The sequence below is a fragment of the Saccopteryx leptura genome, chromosome 12 (genome assembly GCF_036850995.1).
Source record: "Saccopteryx leptura isolate mSacLep1 chromosome 12, mSacLep1_pri_phased_curated, whole genome shotgun sequence".
Classification (NCBI taxonomy): Eukaryota; Metazoa; Chordata; class Mammalia; order Chiroptera; family Emballonuridae; genus Saccopteryx; species Saccopteryx leptura.
The window spans coordinates 16,925,077-16,941,306 of record NC_089514.1 but is presented as its reverse complement, the minus strand read 5'-3'; the positions used below and the strand labels follow the sequence as shown (position 1 = coordinate 16,941,306).

At 38.1% G+C, this 16,230-nt stretch overlaps 1 protein-coding gene across 2 annotated transcripts in view; it reads right to left on the bottom strand.

Annotated features, from left to right (window-relative positions):
- HYCC1 (hyccin PI4KA lipid kinase complex subunit 1) overlaps window positions 1-16,230 on the bottom strand; it is a 65,430-nt gene that overhangs the window by 36,509 nt on the left and 12,691 nt on the right. For both annotated transcript variants that reach the window (XM_066353740.1, XM_066353742.1), the window contains exon 2: window positions 6,131-6,209. In XM_066353740.1, coding sequence (XP_066209837.1) covers window positions 6,131-6,181 — 51 coding nt within the window. In that variant the 5' untranslated portion in view covers window positions 6,182-6,209. The remainder of the gene's footprint in view (window positions 1-6,130; window positions 6,210-16,230) is intronic.

The window sequence follows — 16,230 nt, the reverse complement described above, 5'->3', positions numbered from 1 at the left end:
TGATTTAAAGTGGGTTATACTTAGTGTACATAGATATATGTGTACATAAATATACACAGAAAATTAAATAGCATAATTTTTTTAAGTGAGAGAAGGGGATAGAGACTCCCACATGCACCCCAATCAGACCCACCCAGCAACCCCCATCTGGGCCAATGTTCAAATCATCCAAGCTATCCTCAGCTCCTGAGGCTGACACTTGAACCAACGAAGTTGCCCTCAGTGCCCAAGGCCAACACTTGAACCAATCAAGCCACTGGCTGCAAGAGGGGAAGAGAGTAGGGGCAGAGAGAAAAGAAGAGAAGCAGATGGTTCTCATGTGTACCTTGATCAGGATCGAACCTGGGACGTCCACACAGCGGGCACTCTATCCACTGAACCAACTGGCCAGGACCCAGCATAAATTTTCATAATAAGGATATCTGATTCATTTTATTTTACTGTGAGCTCCTTGAGGACAAGAATTATTTTATTGTCTCCATACTCAACACAAAGCCTCGTACTAAAACTTTTGCTGAAGGAATTTATTATAGATGAACAGGATAAGAAGTGAATACTGGCTTTGGCTGGTGGACTCAGTGGTAGAGCGTCAGCCTGGCATACAGGAGTCCCAGGTTCGATTCCTGGCCAGGGCACACAGGAGAAGCACCCATTTGCTTCTCCACCCCTCCCCCTCTCCTTCCTCTCTGTCTCTCTCTTCCCCTCCCGCAGCCAAGGCTCCACTGGAGCAAAGTTGACCCGAGCGCTGAGGATGGCTCCATGGCCTCTGCCTCAGGTGCTAAAATGGCTCTGGTTGCAACAAAGCGATGCCCCAGATGGGCAGAGCATTGCCCCCTGGTGGGCATGCTGGGTGGATCCCGGTCGGGCGCATGCAGGAGTCTGTCTGCCTCCCCATTTCCAACTTCAGAAAAATACCAAAAAAAAAAAAAAAAAGAAGTGAATACTGTTACTGTTTACACTTCAGTAGATTCTTTGAAAATAGGTCACATTTTACCTTAGGATATATAAGTGAATTTAATTTAATAAGATAGTTTTATTCAGCCGAGTGGTAAGTAAATGTGAACTATCTGGGAACCTTCCACCATCCTCCAGAGGGCTGGGGGGTGGGGGTGAATTTTACTACAAGTATTTACATAAAGAGGAGATTAGGGCATTCTTCAATATTTCAAAAGCATGTAACAAAAGACCTTCCAGGCAACATTTTATTTCCGTTATTTGATCAAGAGTAACCTAATACTGGTGAAATTTATATAAAAGGAAATAATAGTAAACTAAAATGCAGATTTCTAATCCCCTGGCTATAAATGAACCTAAATTATATATGTAAAATATATTATATATGTATACATATATGTCTATAAAATTTAAAACTGAGTGAATTGAAATACAAATCTTTAAAAAAGTAGTGTAAATAAAGATTATATATACAGTATATATACTATTTAGGCTAAACAAGGAACATTCATTTAAAATGTGAACTAAAATTTTTAGTTTATGTGCCAATTAACCTTCATGAGGTAAAATATTTTCTTTGAAACAGCCAAAGACAAAAGGAAAGGCAAGCTCTAGAAAATGCCCTGGACCTCGGCTACTGCTGCTAATGACAGAACAGGTCTCCCAAAAATTAGTGCAGGGAACTAGTATCAGATTTTACCACAATTCTGTTTTTATTTCATTTTGTGAACATGAGAGAAGTTAATTTTGTTTATCGAAGGGGAGAAAATATAACTGTGTTTATGAACAATGTTTTGAAAAACTTAAGACCTAAAAGAGCCTAATGATTCAAATAGTACTACAGCAAACCTTCAAATTTTTCTGTACTGTATCAGTTCAAAGACATTGGTTTTCTTAAATACCAGCTAAGCTTTCTCACTTTTCAGAACACAGAAAAAAAGTAATAATAGGAAATTATGTTGGAAAATTAGTCTTGGCAAAATTTGAAGACAGATGCTTCATGCTAAAGTATCATTTGGCAGATTGTTTTTTTAAAATTCAAGGACATGATATGGGTTGGGTGGAAGAGAATTAATGAAAATGGACAGATGGGTGGAGAACCAATAAATAAAACAACTCTGTTCAAAAACATTACACATAAGATAGGATTTTGAGTCACATATTGAGATTCAGTGACTACCAGAAAATTGAAAAAATTAGTAGGAGTCTGGAAGTCTGCTAGATAATGCTATACATAACATTGAGAAAAACACAATACAGTCTGAAAGATAATATGTTACAAATCAATCTTTGAAAAAGCAAGAAGTTGAACTATTCATGAAATCTTAAAATAATGCAGTCCCAGTCTAGTTTGTTGGTATATAAAAGTACTAATGGAAGTCCAAAGCCACTGTATACTGAATAGCTTTTCTAAAGGGAAAAAAAAAAGATTTACACAAAGCAAATTATGTTGTCCATGTATTTGAGAGAATGTAGAGGGAGGTTATAAAGTTGGGAGATCAGATTGTAACCACAGAACAGTGCAGACTTAAAAATTATCTTCACAAACCACCTACTATTAAATTTTTCTGATGACAATACTGAGACCCAAAGAAGTTATGTGATTTGTCCAACATCATAAACTACCTAGAAGAATTATAATTAGATCAAAGGGCTTCTGACTTCTCAGACCAATGTACTCTGTACCACTTTACTAATTATAACCTTAGCCATATTAACACATGGTTATTAAATGGGAGGCTTTTTCTAAATATATTTATACCTATATAAATATATATGACTCAGCCCTGGCCAACTGGCCCCGTGGATAGTGTGTTGGCCTGAAATATGGACATCCCAGGTTCCGTCCCCAGTCAGGGCACACATGAAAAGCAACCATCTGCTTTTCTCCCCCTCCCTTTCCCCCTTCTCGCTCTCTCCCCCCTCGCAGCCAGTGGCTCGACTGGTTCAAGCATTGGTCATGGCTGCCGAGGAGAGATCACCTGGTCTGAGCATCAGCCTCAAGTGCCAAGGACAGCTCAGTTGATTCAAGCATCAGCCCTAGAGTGGGGTTGCCAGGTAGATCCCGGTTGGGGTGTATGTGGGAGTCTGTCTTTCTATCTCCCCTCCTCTCACCTAAAAACAAATTTATATAAATGACTCAAATCCAGTCTTATGTGTAACATTCATTAATTCTCTTCCACCAACCCATATCACATCCTTGCATTTTTTTAAAAATTATCTGCCAAATGATACTTCAGTATGAAGCACGTCTTAGAATTTTGCCAAATGTTAACCAAAACTGTAATTTACATCACAAATCATTTCAAAAGAAAAGATCCTCTAATTTTAAATATACTTAGGAGGTTTGCTCTCAAGCACTTTTCTATCACCTATAGTATGCTGCTGATTTTGCCTCATCACTTTAATTTCTTTATCAAGCCTGACCTGTGGTGGCGCAGTGGATAAAGCGTTGACCTGGAAATGCTGAGGTCGCCGGCTCCAAACCCTGGGCTTGCCTGGTCAAGGCACATATGGGAGTTGATGCTTCCAGCTCCTCCCCCCTTCTCTCTGTCTCTCTCTCCTCTCTCTCCCTCTCTGTCTCTCTCTCTCTCCTCTCTAAAAATGAATAAATAAAATAAAAATAAAATTTAAAAAAAATTTTCTTTATCAAATATAAAGAGAACTAAATTCAACACACATTCACATAATTCAAAATAATACTCAAAATAATTTTTACAAATACCTGCCAAATTCATAAAGGAATAGGAAACATTTCTTTAACTGCCTATAATATTAATTAGACCAGTGGTTTTTGACCACCAGTCTGTCAAAGATTTCATGCCAGTCCACAAAAGAGGTAACCACCCTGATGTTGTATGAAGATTATAGACACTTTAAAATATATCATGTAACAAAAACCTATTTTTGCCTCATTCTGTATGTTCTATTAACAAAATATTACTTAGGTAATAGTTTGTTTATTCACATCCTAGTTTCTTTAAATGGAAGATAGTATTTAAAAAATAAGATCTGTGTGTTTGGTGTACTCATTGCTACTGGAGGGCCTTGCTTCTTGGCCATCTCTTGAAAAAAGCAAGGAAATATATATATGTAAATATATCATATACATATTTAGACCCATGAGTTCATACTGATTCTCCTAATTCCAATCCAACATCTTAGGGTTCTTTCTTGCCTTTCCCAATAACATGTTTCTAATTCCTTTCTCAGACACAGAAAAATATAATTCCTATTATTCACCATATATTCACTTATTTGCTCAAAGTAACCAACCTACCAATATAACCACTCTGGCTGACTCTTCTACATGCCATCTCTGTAACCTTTTCCCCCAAACACTCATTTCCTCAAACACTAGGGCATATTACTGCCCTTACTGCTACACTGCCCCATTACCCCTCACTGCTACACTTCCTAGGGTATCTGTATAGTCAAGCCAAGAGAGGAAGGGAATAAATAAACAGATGAGAAGAAAAGGGAATCAGTCACGGTTTTCAATTATTTGCCTTAATAGCTGACTCCTCGCCTACAGCTCATCTTTTAACATGCCATCTTTCCACAACTCCCATATTAAAAAATGAATGGCTAACTGGCCATATTTGGTTTTTCAAATTTGACTTCACCGTTAAACATAAGAATGCCCTAGAAGTGATATTCAATTGTTAAACTTAACAATTTTCATCAAACTGTTTTAAAAAAATCATGATATGATGAACCATTTTAAACACCCTTGAAGCAGAAAAATGGCTTTAAAACATCTTAAACATTCACAAAGACAACATATGCATCCAAAAAAGCATATAAAGATTTAATCAGACTATTACAATATGTAGGAGATACTTTATACAGTGCACTTTTATAATATTCTATATCACTTTATGATAACTTAGGGATTCCATAAAAGGATACTCAATTCACGACTATAAAAACTGAAAAAGTAAAAATCTCCCCATTCATCAGGATGCAATAACAATGACCAGTAAAGCCTGCTACAAATTGAGTAGGAAACATTGCTTCTCTCAAAGTCACACTTTAGCTGAAAGTGTCATGACAACCTCCTCTTTTGAGTGATTATGGTATTGTTACTCACTGGGTAGCCTTATTATCTGAAATCATAGATATCAAAAACTTTGCAGTTTAAACATATATCACTAAGAATGAAACATCCCACTCTTGCCTGGAAGATCTAAGTCACCTTGACACAGAGAAGCAGGCTCAATTTCCAACTCAGGTTCAAAGGAAGGGTTTCTAAACAAAATGTTCCACACAGATGTTGACTTTGTAGTTTCCCAGACAACGGGACCCTGGGTCTACTTCAAAGTTGAGACCAGATATTTCTACATAGCTCTGCTTTGTTTTGCGTCCTTCAAAATACGGCTTCATTTAAATTTCTTCTGACCTACATACACCCTTCCTCTAAATCCTATAACAATTTTATCTTTCCCTTTGTTTGGTAAGGTCCCCACATGGTGCCTGTTACGTAGTTTCCCTCACTGAAACAAGCCAAAAAGTCTGACTTTGCCTGACTATATGTTTGTCCCTTGAAGGTCTTTGGCTCACTGGGCTGCACAAAAAGGTAACAGTTGCAGCCCAAACCCTTCATTCCTGTGGCTCATGATCATGAACTCATATAATTATGTATAGCAGTGAGGACAAGAAGGTAATTTTCTGGTTAAAGCAACATCATTTTAGCTATCATATAGACAAGTTCATGAAATAAAAATAACAGAAGTTTTATTTTTGTCAACCAACTAAAAATTATACACCCCTTATATAGTCACTGAGTTAGCCAACTAGAAAAAGATCCACTGGTAGAAAGTTGGGTAAATGTCTTCCCATCTTCTCATTGTTGATCATGCCCACTCCCATCACACAAGTTGGGACTTCAAGTGGTGGTTGGAGAGAGTGAGATCAACACTCAGGCACTAAGCATTCTTCGTGGTGTTGCCACGAAAAGGAGAAAACAAACTGAACCACTTTGAAGGAAAAAAAATTGATTTCCTTGAAAAGATTACTATGTCTAAATAATTCCCAATGAAGGTTTGTTGGAACATACTTCTGCTTCCACAGATATTTAGCTTTCAATCATATTTTAAAAAATAAAAGCCACTAGAATTTAAACCTCAGACAAAAATTTTCTATAATATAATTACTATATAAAAACAAATATTACCTTAAACTCTGACAACCATTCTTCCACAACCCCTTTCTCTGAAGTGAACATCTTTCCACATCTGTTCTAAAGCATCAACCTGAAAATTAACCAAAAATTGTTAAAATTTTAAGAACATTTTATTGTCAGATTACTATACATAGAAATAAGCCTATAAAATTTAGTTAATTCTCATTTATAAAATTAAAGCAATTTCAAACAAATTACTGGGTGTTCATTTCAAAATCAATGTGCACAAAAAAGCATTAAAATGCAAGAATTCTTACTAAGTATAACATGATGGCACTGGCTTAGCAATTTTCTTACAGCTTTCAGGAATACCAGCCTCAAAACATACTGGACATATTTTCTTAGTTTCAATTAAATAATTTCAAATAAATCATGCATCTTGAGAAAACTGTGCAAAATATTTTAAAACTGTAAAAATATAAAAAGACATGCATCCAAAATTGACTTTATAGAAGGCATTAAGGTAATTTAATTTGCTCATATTTCAGTTATTTACAAAAGTAACAACCTAGGCAAGCCATTTGGTTCCCTGAAAGCTTAATATTCATGAAACAAAAATAAAAGTAATAATATCTAAAATAATGACTATATCAACAGTAGTTATCCAGAACATTGGAGTTACTTAAATTAGAAAAAAGAAAGCTAAGGAAAGGCAAAACAAATTTATCTCAAGCAAAACTTGCTAAAGTACGATGCAGTTTTCTTCACCCATCCATCCATCCATATGAAGTAGACTTAGAAACTGTTTCTTGAGGAAAAAAAATCTTAACCCTATCTGAATTTCCTAACCTTCTAGTTCAGGTACAAAGCCTGCATTAGGCTTCTTAATTGCCATCAATATTATCAAGTTGTAGAGACTGAGGCAGAATTACCAGAACCTGAATCCTATTTCTGCTATTTTCTTGGAGCATAACCTTGAGCAAGTCATTGCCTTTTTTATCTGTGAAATAGGAATAAACAAAGTACTTACTTTCAAGGGGTTGTTGTGAGAATCCAACAAAAAAATTGCAAATAAAAGAACTTATTACATTACCTGGCAATAAAGTATTATTACTTTAAATAACATTATTATTGAAAAATATCAACTCATACAGCTTGCACTCAGCTATCAAAGTAAACAGATACGCCTTAACAACACAAGGGTCTTGCTAAATAATAAGTTCTAAAGTTTCTGTTGTCTAAGTCCCATGAAAAACATTGTTAATTATATACACACACAATCATGAAGAATTGAGAGAGATGCATTTTATTTTTTAGAATAAAAATAGCCCATATATTTGATTGTTTATTCTAAATTTTATCCTTGGATCAAGTCAACCAGAAAACCATATAGATATAGATAAATATAGATATATAGATACATACACACATACACTCAAACACCATATTATTGATTTCATAAAACTGTGCATTTATTTAGATTAACTACACTTTGGAATTATGTCCAAAATATTAGTACTAGATAGACAACATGCTATCCCCTTCTAAATCCAATGGGGGGAAAAAAATCACATTTTCAGTTTTCAGTATCAAGAAAGTAACTGGTTTGCTTTTATATTATGGATACTGTGAGTCTCATTCTCTTTGCGCTGATTCTAATAAAACAGAAGTCAAAGTTTTTATCCTAACTCTGTCCAAAAAATAACAGGCCTGAATTAATCTTATCTATTGTTTTATATTATACTCTACCCTTATTTTGTTTTCACCTGGATTTATGTTTATCCTGTTATAAATACTTATGAAGCAAAATGAAACAAAGTAAATATGTATATTTCTTTTGTATTTATCCATTGTTTATCCAGTAAATTAAGAAAGAGAGTTATAAAGGGGCGGCAAGATGGCGCTGGAGTAGGCAGACGTACCAACTTCCACCTCCCAGAACCAAAGTGGATTACAACTTAATTTTAAGAACAATCATCTGGAAAAACCAACTTTGGACTAAACTAAGAAGACTCTTTAACCAAGGACTACTGAAGAAATCACACTGAGACTGGTAGGAAAAGTGGAAACACGGAGAGGGTTGACCAGCTCCCGGGAGCGAGCGTCAGCCAAGAGGGACTCACGTCGTAGGAGGTGAGCTTAGCAGAGAGGAGAGGGTCCTGGGATCCAGGAATGAAGCCTCAGCCTGCAGCCCCAGAGCTTAGAAGAGGTGTACAGGCAGTATTTAGCTGCAAAACAAGCCGGGATACTGTTTGTAAGAAAGAGACAGATTTCTCAGACCCAGGATTCTTCTTAAAGAGACCGCACAGAAAACCTCTTTCACAACCACTCACCCGGGGTTCCGGGAGATGGGCAGAGATGAGGGGACCAGAGTAGCAGAAAGCAGAGTGTAATCTAGGAGAGTGTAATCAGGAAGAAACACTTTAAGGGACAGCCACCCTAACCCCTGGGCTGAATCACTCCCCAAATCTAAAGTGAATATTTTTCCTGGAACCAGCAATATCAGCAAAGGGAAGCAGGTCACCACCCAAACAGGAGCTCAATGGATGAACACAACAAGCACCTAAATAAAGAGACAGCAAGTATTTAAAAAGGACATTGAAATAATAAAAAAGAATCAGTCAGAAATGACAAATACAATATCAGAAATGAAGACCACACTAGAAGGAATTAAAAGCAGGATGGATAAAGCTGAGGATCAAATCAGTAAGTTAGAGGACAAGATAAACAAAAGCATGGAAGCAGAGCAGCAAAAAGAAAAGAGGCTCAAAAAGTCTGAGGAAACTCTAAGAGAGCTCTGTGACAACATGAAGAGAAATGACATCCACATCATAGGGGTTCCTGAAGGAGAAGAGAAAGGACAAAGGATAGAGAGTCTGATTGAAGAAATCATAGCTGAAAACTCCCCTAAACTGATGAAGGAAAAGTCAAACAAGTTCAAGAAGCACAGAGAGTTCCATTAAGAATGAACCCAAGGCCTGACCTGTGGTGGTGCAGTGGATAAGGCGTCGACCTGGAAATGCTGAGGTTGCCGGTTCAAAAAAAAAAAAACCCTGGGCTTGCCTGGTCAAGGCACATATGGGAGTTGATGCTCTATCCACTGCATTACTACCTGGTCAGGCTGTTGGGAGTTTTTGATAACTGTTTCAATCTCATTTGATGAAATTGGTCTGTTTAGGTTTTCTGATTCTTCTATATTGATTTTTGAAAGATTATGTTTCGAGGAATTTGTGCCTTTTGCCTAGGTTGTCTTAATTTTATGGCATACAGTTCTTCATAGTATTTTCTTACAATCCTTTGTATTTCTGCTGTGTCAGTTGTTACTTCTCCTCTCTCATTTCTAATTTTATTTATTTGAGTCCTCTCTCTTTTTTTTCTTGGTGAGTCTGGTTAAAGGTTAATTGATCTTGTTTACCTTTTCAAAGAACCAGCTCTTGGTTTCATTGATCCTCTGTATTGTTTTTTTAGCCTCTATGTCATTTATTTCTGCTCTGATCTTTATTATTTCCTTCCTTCTACTTCCTCTGGGTTTTACTTGCTGTTATTTTTCTAGTTCTTTTAGATGCAGGGTTAAATTGTATATTTGAACTTTTCCTAGCTTCTTAGGGTATACCTGTAGTGCTATGAACTTCCCTCTCAGGACTGCTTTTTTTTTTTTTTTTTTTTGATAAAATCCAGCACCCATTTATGATCAAAACTCTCAGCAAAGTGGGAATACAGGGATCATACCTCAACATGCTAAAGGCCATCTATGACAAACCCACAGCCAACATCATACTCAATGGGAAAAAATTAAAAGAAAGGGGTGCCCCCTTTCACCACTCTTATTCAACATAGTTCTGGAAGTCCTAGCCACAGCAATCAGACAACAAGAAGAAATAAAAGACATCCAAATTGGAAAAGAAGAAGTAAAACTATCATTATTTGCAGATGATATGCTATTGTATATAGAAAACCCTAAAGTCTCAGTCAAAAAACTACTGGACCTGATAAATGAATTCAGCAAGGTGGCAGGATATAAAATCAATATTCAGAAATCAGTGGCATTTTTATACACCAACAATGAACTGTCTGAAAGAGAAATTAAGGAAACAATCCCCTTCACTATTGCAATAAAAATAATAATAAAGTACCTAGGAGTAAATTTAACCAAAGAGGTTAAAGACTTGTACTTGGAAAATTATAAAACATTGATAAAGGAAATCAAGAGAGATACAAAGAAGTGGAAGCATATACTGTGTTCATGGATAGGAAAAATAAACATCATTAAAATGTCTCTCTCACCCAAAGCAATCTATAAATTCAATGCAGTTCTTATTAAAATACCAATGACATACTTCACAGATATAGAACAAATATTTCAAAAATTTATATGGAACCAAAAAAGAACACGAATAGCCTCAGCAATCCTGAAAAAGAAGAATAAAGTTGGGGGTATCACACTTCCTGATATCAAGTTATACCACAGGGCCATCGTACTCAAAACAGCTTGGTACTGGCATAAGCACAGGCATACAGATCAATGGAACAGAACAGAGAACCTAGAAATAAACCCACACCTATATGGACAATTGATATTTGACAAAGGAGGTAAGAGCATACAATGGAGTAATGACAGTCTCTTTAACAAATTATGTTGGGAAAATTAAACAGGTACTACTTGCAAAAAAATGAAACTGGATCACCATCTTACACAATTCACAATAATAAACTCAAAATGGACAAAAGACTTAAATGTAAGTCGTGAAACCATAAACATCTTGGAAGAAAACATAGGCAGTAAACTCTCTGATATCTCTCATAACAAAATTTTTGCTGCTTTATCTCTACAGGCAAGTGAAATAAAAGACAGGATGAGCAAATGGGACTATATGAAACTAAAAAGCTTTTGCACAACAAAAGACACCATTAACAAAATAAAAAGACAACCCACACAGTGGGAGAATATATTCGCCAATATATGTGATGAGGGGCTAATAACCAAAATTTATAAAAAAAAAAACTTGTAAAACTCAACACCAGGAAGGTAAACAATCCAATCAAAAAATGGGCAAAAGAAATGAACAGACACTTCTCCAAAGAGGACATACAGATGGCCAATAGGCATAAGAAAAAATGTTCAATATCACTAATCATTAGAGAAATGCAAATTAAAACCACAATGAGATACCACCTCACACCTGTCAGAATGGCGCTTATTAACAAAACAATACAGAATAAGCACTGGCGAGGATGTGGAGAAAAGGGAACCCTCCTGCACTGCTGGTGGGAATGCAGACTGGTGTGGCCACTGTGGAAAACAGTATGGAGATTCCTCAAAAAATTAAAAATGGAATGCCCTTTGATCAAGCTATCCCACACCTTTAGGAATATATCCTATGAATACCAAATCACTGATTCAAAAGAAGAAATGTACCCCTGTGTTTATTGCAGCATTGTTTACAACAGCCAAGATCTGGAAATAGCCCAAGTGTCCCTCAGTGGACGAGTGGATTAAAAAGTAGTGGTACACATACACAATGAAATACTACGTGGCCGGCCTGACCTGTGGTGGCGCAGTGGGATAAAGCGTCGACCTGGAACACTGAGGTCGCCGGTTCAAAACCTTGGGCTTGCCTGGTCAAGGCACATATGGGAGTTGATGCTTCCTGCTCCTCCCCCTTCTCTCTCTCTCTGTCTCTCTCTCTCACTCCTCTCTCTCTAAAAAATCAATAAATAAAATATTTAAAAAAAAAAAAAAGAAATACTACGTGGCCATGCAGGGAAAGGAAATTTTACCTTTTGCGACAACTTGGATGAACTTGGAAACTATTGTATTATGATAAGCCAGGCATAGAAAGGCAAATACCATATGATCTCACTTATATGTGGAATTTCATTAACATAATAAACTGAGGAACTAAACAGAAACAGAGGCAGGGTCACAGGAAACAGATGGACAGCTGTCAGAGGGAAAAGGGACTGGATCAAAGAAGGTGAAGATATTAACTAAACAACATATATACATGAAAAAAATGCTATGAGGAGAAATGTAAAAGAAAGCCCAATGTAAATATTATCTTAAAATCATTTTGCTATCATTTGCCCCTCTTTCTGGCTCTTTCCTAAAAATAACAGCATATGGAAATATATTTTCCAAAGCAAAGCTCTACTTCAATCCCTTTAAACTTTTGAAGAGTTCAGAAAAAAGTCATTCCAAGATGCACCTAGGTTATAAGGATTATTTTGAGCTAAAAGCAACTGAATCTCTGCAGGCTCAAGAGATACTTCTGCCCCCACTGCAACCCAATTACCTAGAAGTTAAACTTAGGGGTCCTGCCCATAATAAGTGGTTATAAGAGATTACCTTTTTGACCTAACTATATGGCAAGGCAAACTACTAATTACTGAACATCTGCTCTTCTTATCTTCCTGCATGACTTTCCTCTCCGCTGAAGTTCCTATGCACCTTACCTCATCCTTCCCTCTGAATGCCATCTATACCCATATATGCCATATTTTCCCTTTCTGTCTCTGACTCTCTTATGACATGCGCGTTTCCCATGCACTGGAAATTAAATTTGGTTTTCTCTTGTTAATCTGTCTCACATCATTTTGATTATTCAACCAACCAAAAGAACCAGTGCTGAAAGTGAAATTTTTCTCTTCCCCCCACTTGCTGTATTCTGACAATTTTCCCTCCTCTAATACTAGAGACAAAGTAAGAGAGAAATGTTAAGAGAACCAAATTCCAATTGACTTAGGGGTTGGATTGATGTCTTAGGGTGAGTCACTGCCCTTTAGAAAACTGGAATGAGACTCGCAACCATTAATGAAGTCTACTAATAAAGGTTCAGATGTTCAATTAGAAAGTGCTGGGAAGGCCCTGGCCAGTTGGCTCAGTGGTAGAGCGTCGGCCTGGCGTGCAGAAGTCCCGGGTTCAATTCCCGGCCAGGGCACACAGGAGAAGCGCCCGTCTGCTTCTCCACCTCTCCCCCTCTCCTTCCTCTCTGTCTCTCTCTTCCCCTCCCGCAGCCGAGGCTCCATTGGAGCAAAGATGGCCCGAGCGCTGGGAATGGCTCCTTGGCCCCCCAGGCGTTAGAGTGGTTCTGGTCTCGGCAGAGCACACCCCAGAGGGGCAGAGCATCGCCCCCTGGTGGGCGTGCCGGGTGGATCCCGGTCGGGCGCATGCGGGGAGTCTGTCTGACTGTCTCTCCCGTTTCTAGCTTCAGAAAAATACAAGAAAGTGCTGGGAACAAAGAGAGGGTGCAATGAGAACATGCAAGTAAACAGTTAGTGGCAGTACTGTGTACAAATAGAGCCAGAATAACAAAAGAGGGGAAGTAGGATTTGCCACCTTAAAATATGCTTTTTGGGATATTGATTATTTTAAATTGGTTACTTTTTAATAAATAAAAAACTTGGGAAAATCTTTGACCTAACTGCCTACAAGAATGTATGTATGTATGTATGTATGTATGTATTTAAAGAAGGAGGAGAGAAAGAGAGAGAGGCATTACTCTTCCACTTAGTTGTGCCATTGATTGCTCGTGTACCTTGACCATGGCTCGAATTGGCCAACTCAGGATTCAAGCCAGTGCCCTCACAGTTGAGCCCCCAAGTTAGAACTGGTGACCTCTGCACTCCAGGACAACACTTTATCTACTGTGCCACTAGCCAGGGCACTTCTATACAAGAATTTTATAAAGGACCTGATCCAGGAAGAGAGATACCATCAAAAGATAGCTATAGTTTAATATAAACTAAGTGTAATAGACAAGAGGAACCTAGCAAGGCCTGTTTGATCTAAGTCCTCTCTGTGTCCCATTGTTAAAGATGGCCCAGCAAACATTTATCTCCCAAACATTTGCTTTGCCATCTCCACTTGAATTGCCTTCCTCCCCTCTGAAATTTGAAACCATAGACAGACACACACACACACATACACACACACACACACCCTTCTCCTTAGCTCAAGATGGCATATAAGCCTTAGCCCATTGATCTGTCTTCAGGTTCCACCTTCTAAGGCAGGGGTCTCAAACTCGCGGCCCGCCCACCAATTTTGTGCGGCCCACAGACTGGCCCGCAGACTAATCCACGAAGTTTGATTATTCTGCGGGCCGCACAAAATTGGTGGGCGGCCCGCAGGCCGCAAGTTTGAGACCCCTGTTCTAAGGGAAGCCCTGTATGTACATACATAATAAATTTAACTATTCCATTAATCTGTCCCGTGTTAATCTATTAGTCCAGCCAGAAGAAGTTATAAGGCTATAAAGAAAATTATTTTTCCTCCCCAACAAAAGCAACAGATTTTGACTGTACTACAAGATTCTATTTGATTCTTCACAGAAACTCAGTGGATCTTATTAATATAGTTGTTTTTCTTTGTTTAAAAAAATATACTAACCAACCCTGGCCAGTGGCACAATGGTTAGAGCACTGTCCCAGAGCGCTGAGGTTGCCTGTTCAATCCCAGGGTTGCTGGTTCAGCTCAGTCACAGCATGTGTGAGAAGCAATCAGTGGTGCACAAGTTAGTGGAAAAATGAATTGATGCTTATTCCTCTTTCTTCTTTCCCTCAAACCATTCTCTCTCTCTCTCTCTCTCTCAAACCAATGAAAAAATAAATAAAAATAAATTTAAAATTATACTAACCAAAGCAGAAATAAATAGTTCTGTATGATCATGTTGATTCATATTAACTGGAGTAAGTCAATTTGTTTTAGCAGAGGCTTATTTTAAAATTACTTTTTAAAATAGTTTTCAAAAATATTTCTTATACCAATTTAACAAAATGTAAACTAGACGTTGCTTTGCAGCTGAATATGAAACTAAAATAAGTACAGGCCCTGGCCAGTATGCTCAGTGGTAGAGCGGCAGCCCCATGTGTGGATGTCCCAGGTTCAATTCCCGATCAGGGCACACAGGCGAAGCGACCATCTGCTTCTCCACCCCTCCCCTTTTCTCTCCCTCTTTCTCTTTCTCTCTCTCCTTCTCTCTCCCTTCCCCCTCCCACAGCCATAGCTTGATTGGTTCAAGCGAGTTGGCCTCAAGGGCTGAGGATGGCTCCCTGGCCTCCACCTCAGGAGCAAAAAAAAAGGCTCCATTGGAGCAACAGCCCAGATGGGCAGAGCATTGCCCCCAGTGGGCTTGTTGAGTGGATCCCAGCCAGGCTGCATGCAGGAGTCTGTCTCTGCCTCCCCTCCTCTCACTAAAAACAAATAAATAAAAATAAAAAAATAAGTACAGTAAAAATTTCTATCTTGGTTCCTCCAAAAGGACTTGAAAGTCCTGTAAGAATGTTTAATCCCTGAAGTAATTAAAGCATTCCTTTTTCTACCGTTTCTGAATAAAGGGTTTATAATAGCAAACTAGAGATCTGTTTGGACTCTTTCACCAATAACTAATTCCTGGTTGATGGAATCAAATTCAATAAATCACATTATATTACAATAAATTCTAGGGTTTTATGATCTGAAGATACAGTACAGAGTATAACCCCCCTAATTACCACTGTGTGATTTCCATGAAGAGGCTGGCCTTCCGAGGTACCTTACTACCTAAAATGTATAACATAGTTGAAATTCTCAAAAAAAAAATAAATTTCACTCTTACTTTTCTTAATGTTGCCTCTCTGGCCTGTCTACCTTTCCTCTCAATCTGTCATTATCATGGATAAAAAGAGTTTCTCATCTCCAAATAAAAATATATTTAAAATTAAATATATGAATGGTAGAGGAGTTTATTGGAAGGAATCCTTTTAGAAGTGTCCCAGTAGAGCCCAAGCTCTAGGTCAATCAGGCGTCCCGGATTCGACTTTCCCGTGCAGTGGGACACTCCTGCTTATCAGCAGGGCTGGCAGCCTCTTCCAGACTACTTTTGAGGCAGCTATGAGGATTCTACTGATCAGTGCCAACACTAACTGCCACCGAGGAAAAGCACGACTGACACAACAAGTTAGTTGCAGGAATCACACAGGCAATTTTTACTCACAAATCCTTTTGACGTGCCTGGGTACAGCTTAAGGGGGCCCCACTGTTGCATCCACCGGGTACGAGAACAAACGTCGGAGACTTTCAGGAGTTTAGATGTTATGTTATTGGCCAGTTTAATCTGCGCAGGGGCGAACTCCCAAGATGTCCAGAGACACCGTGCTTACAAGGAGCTGCA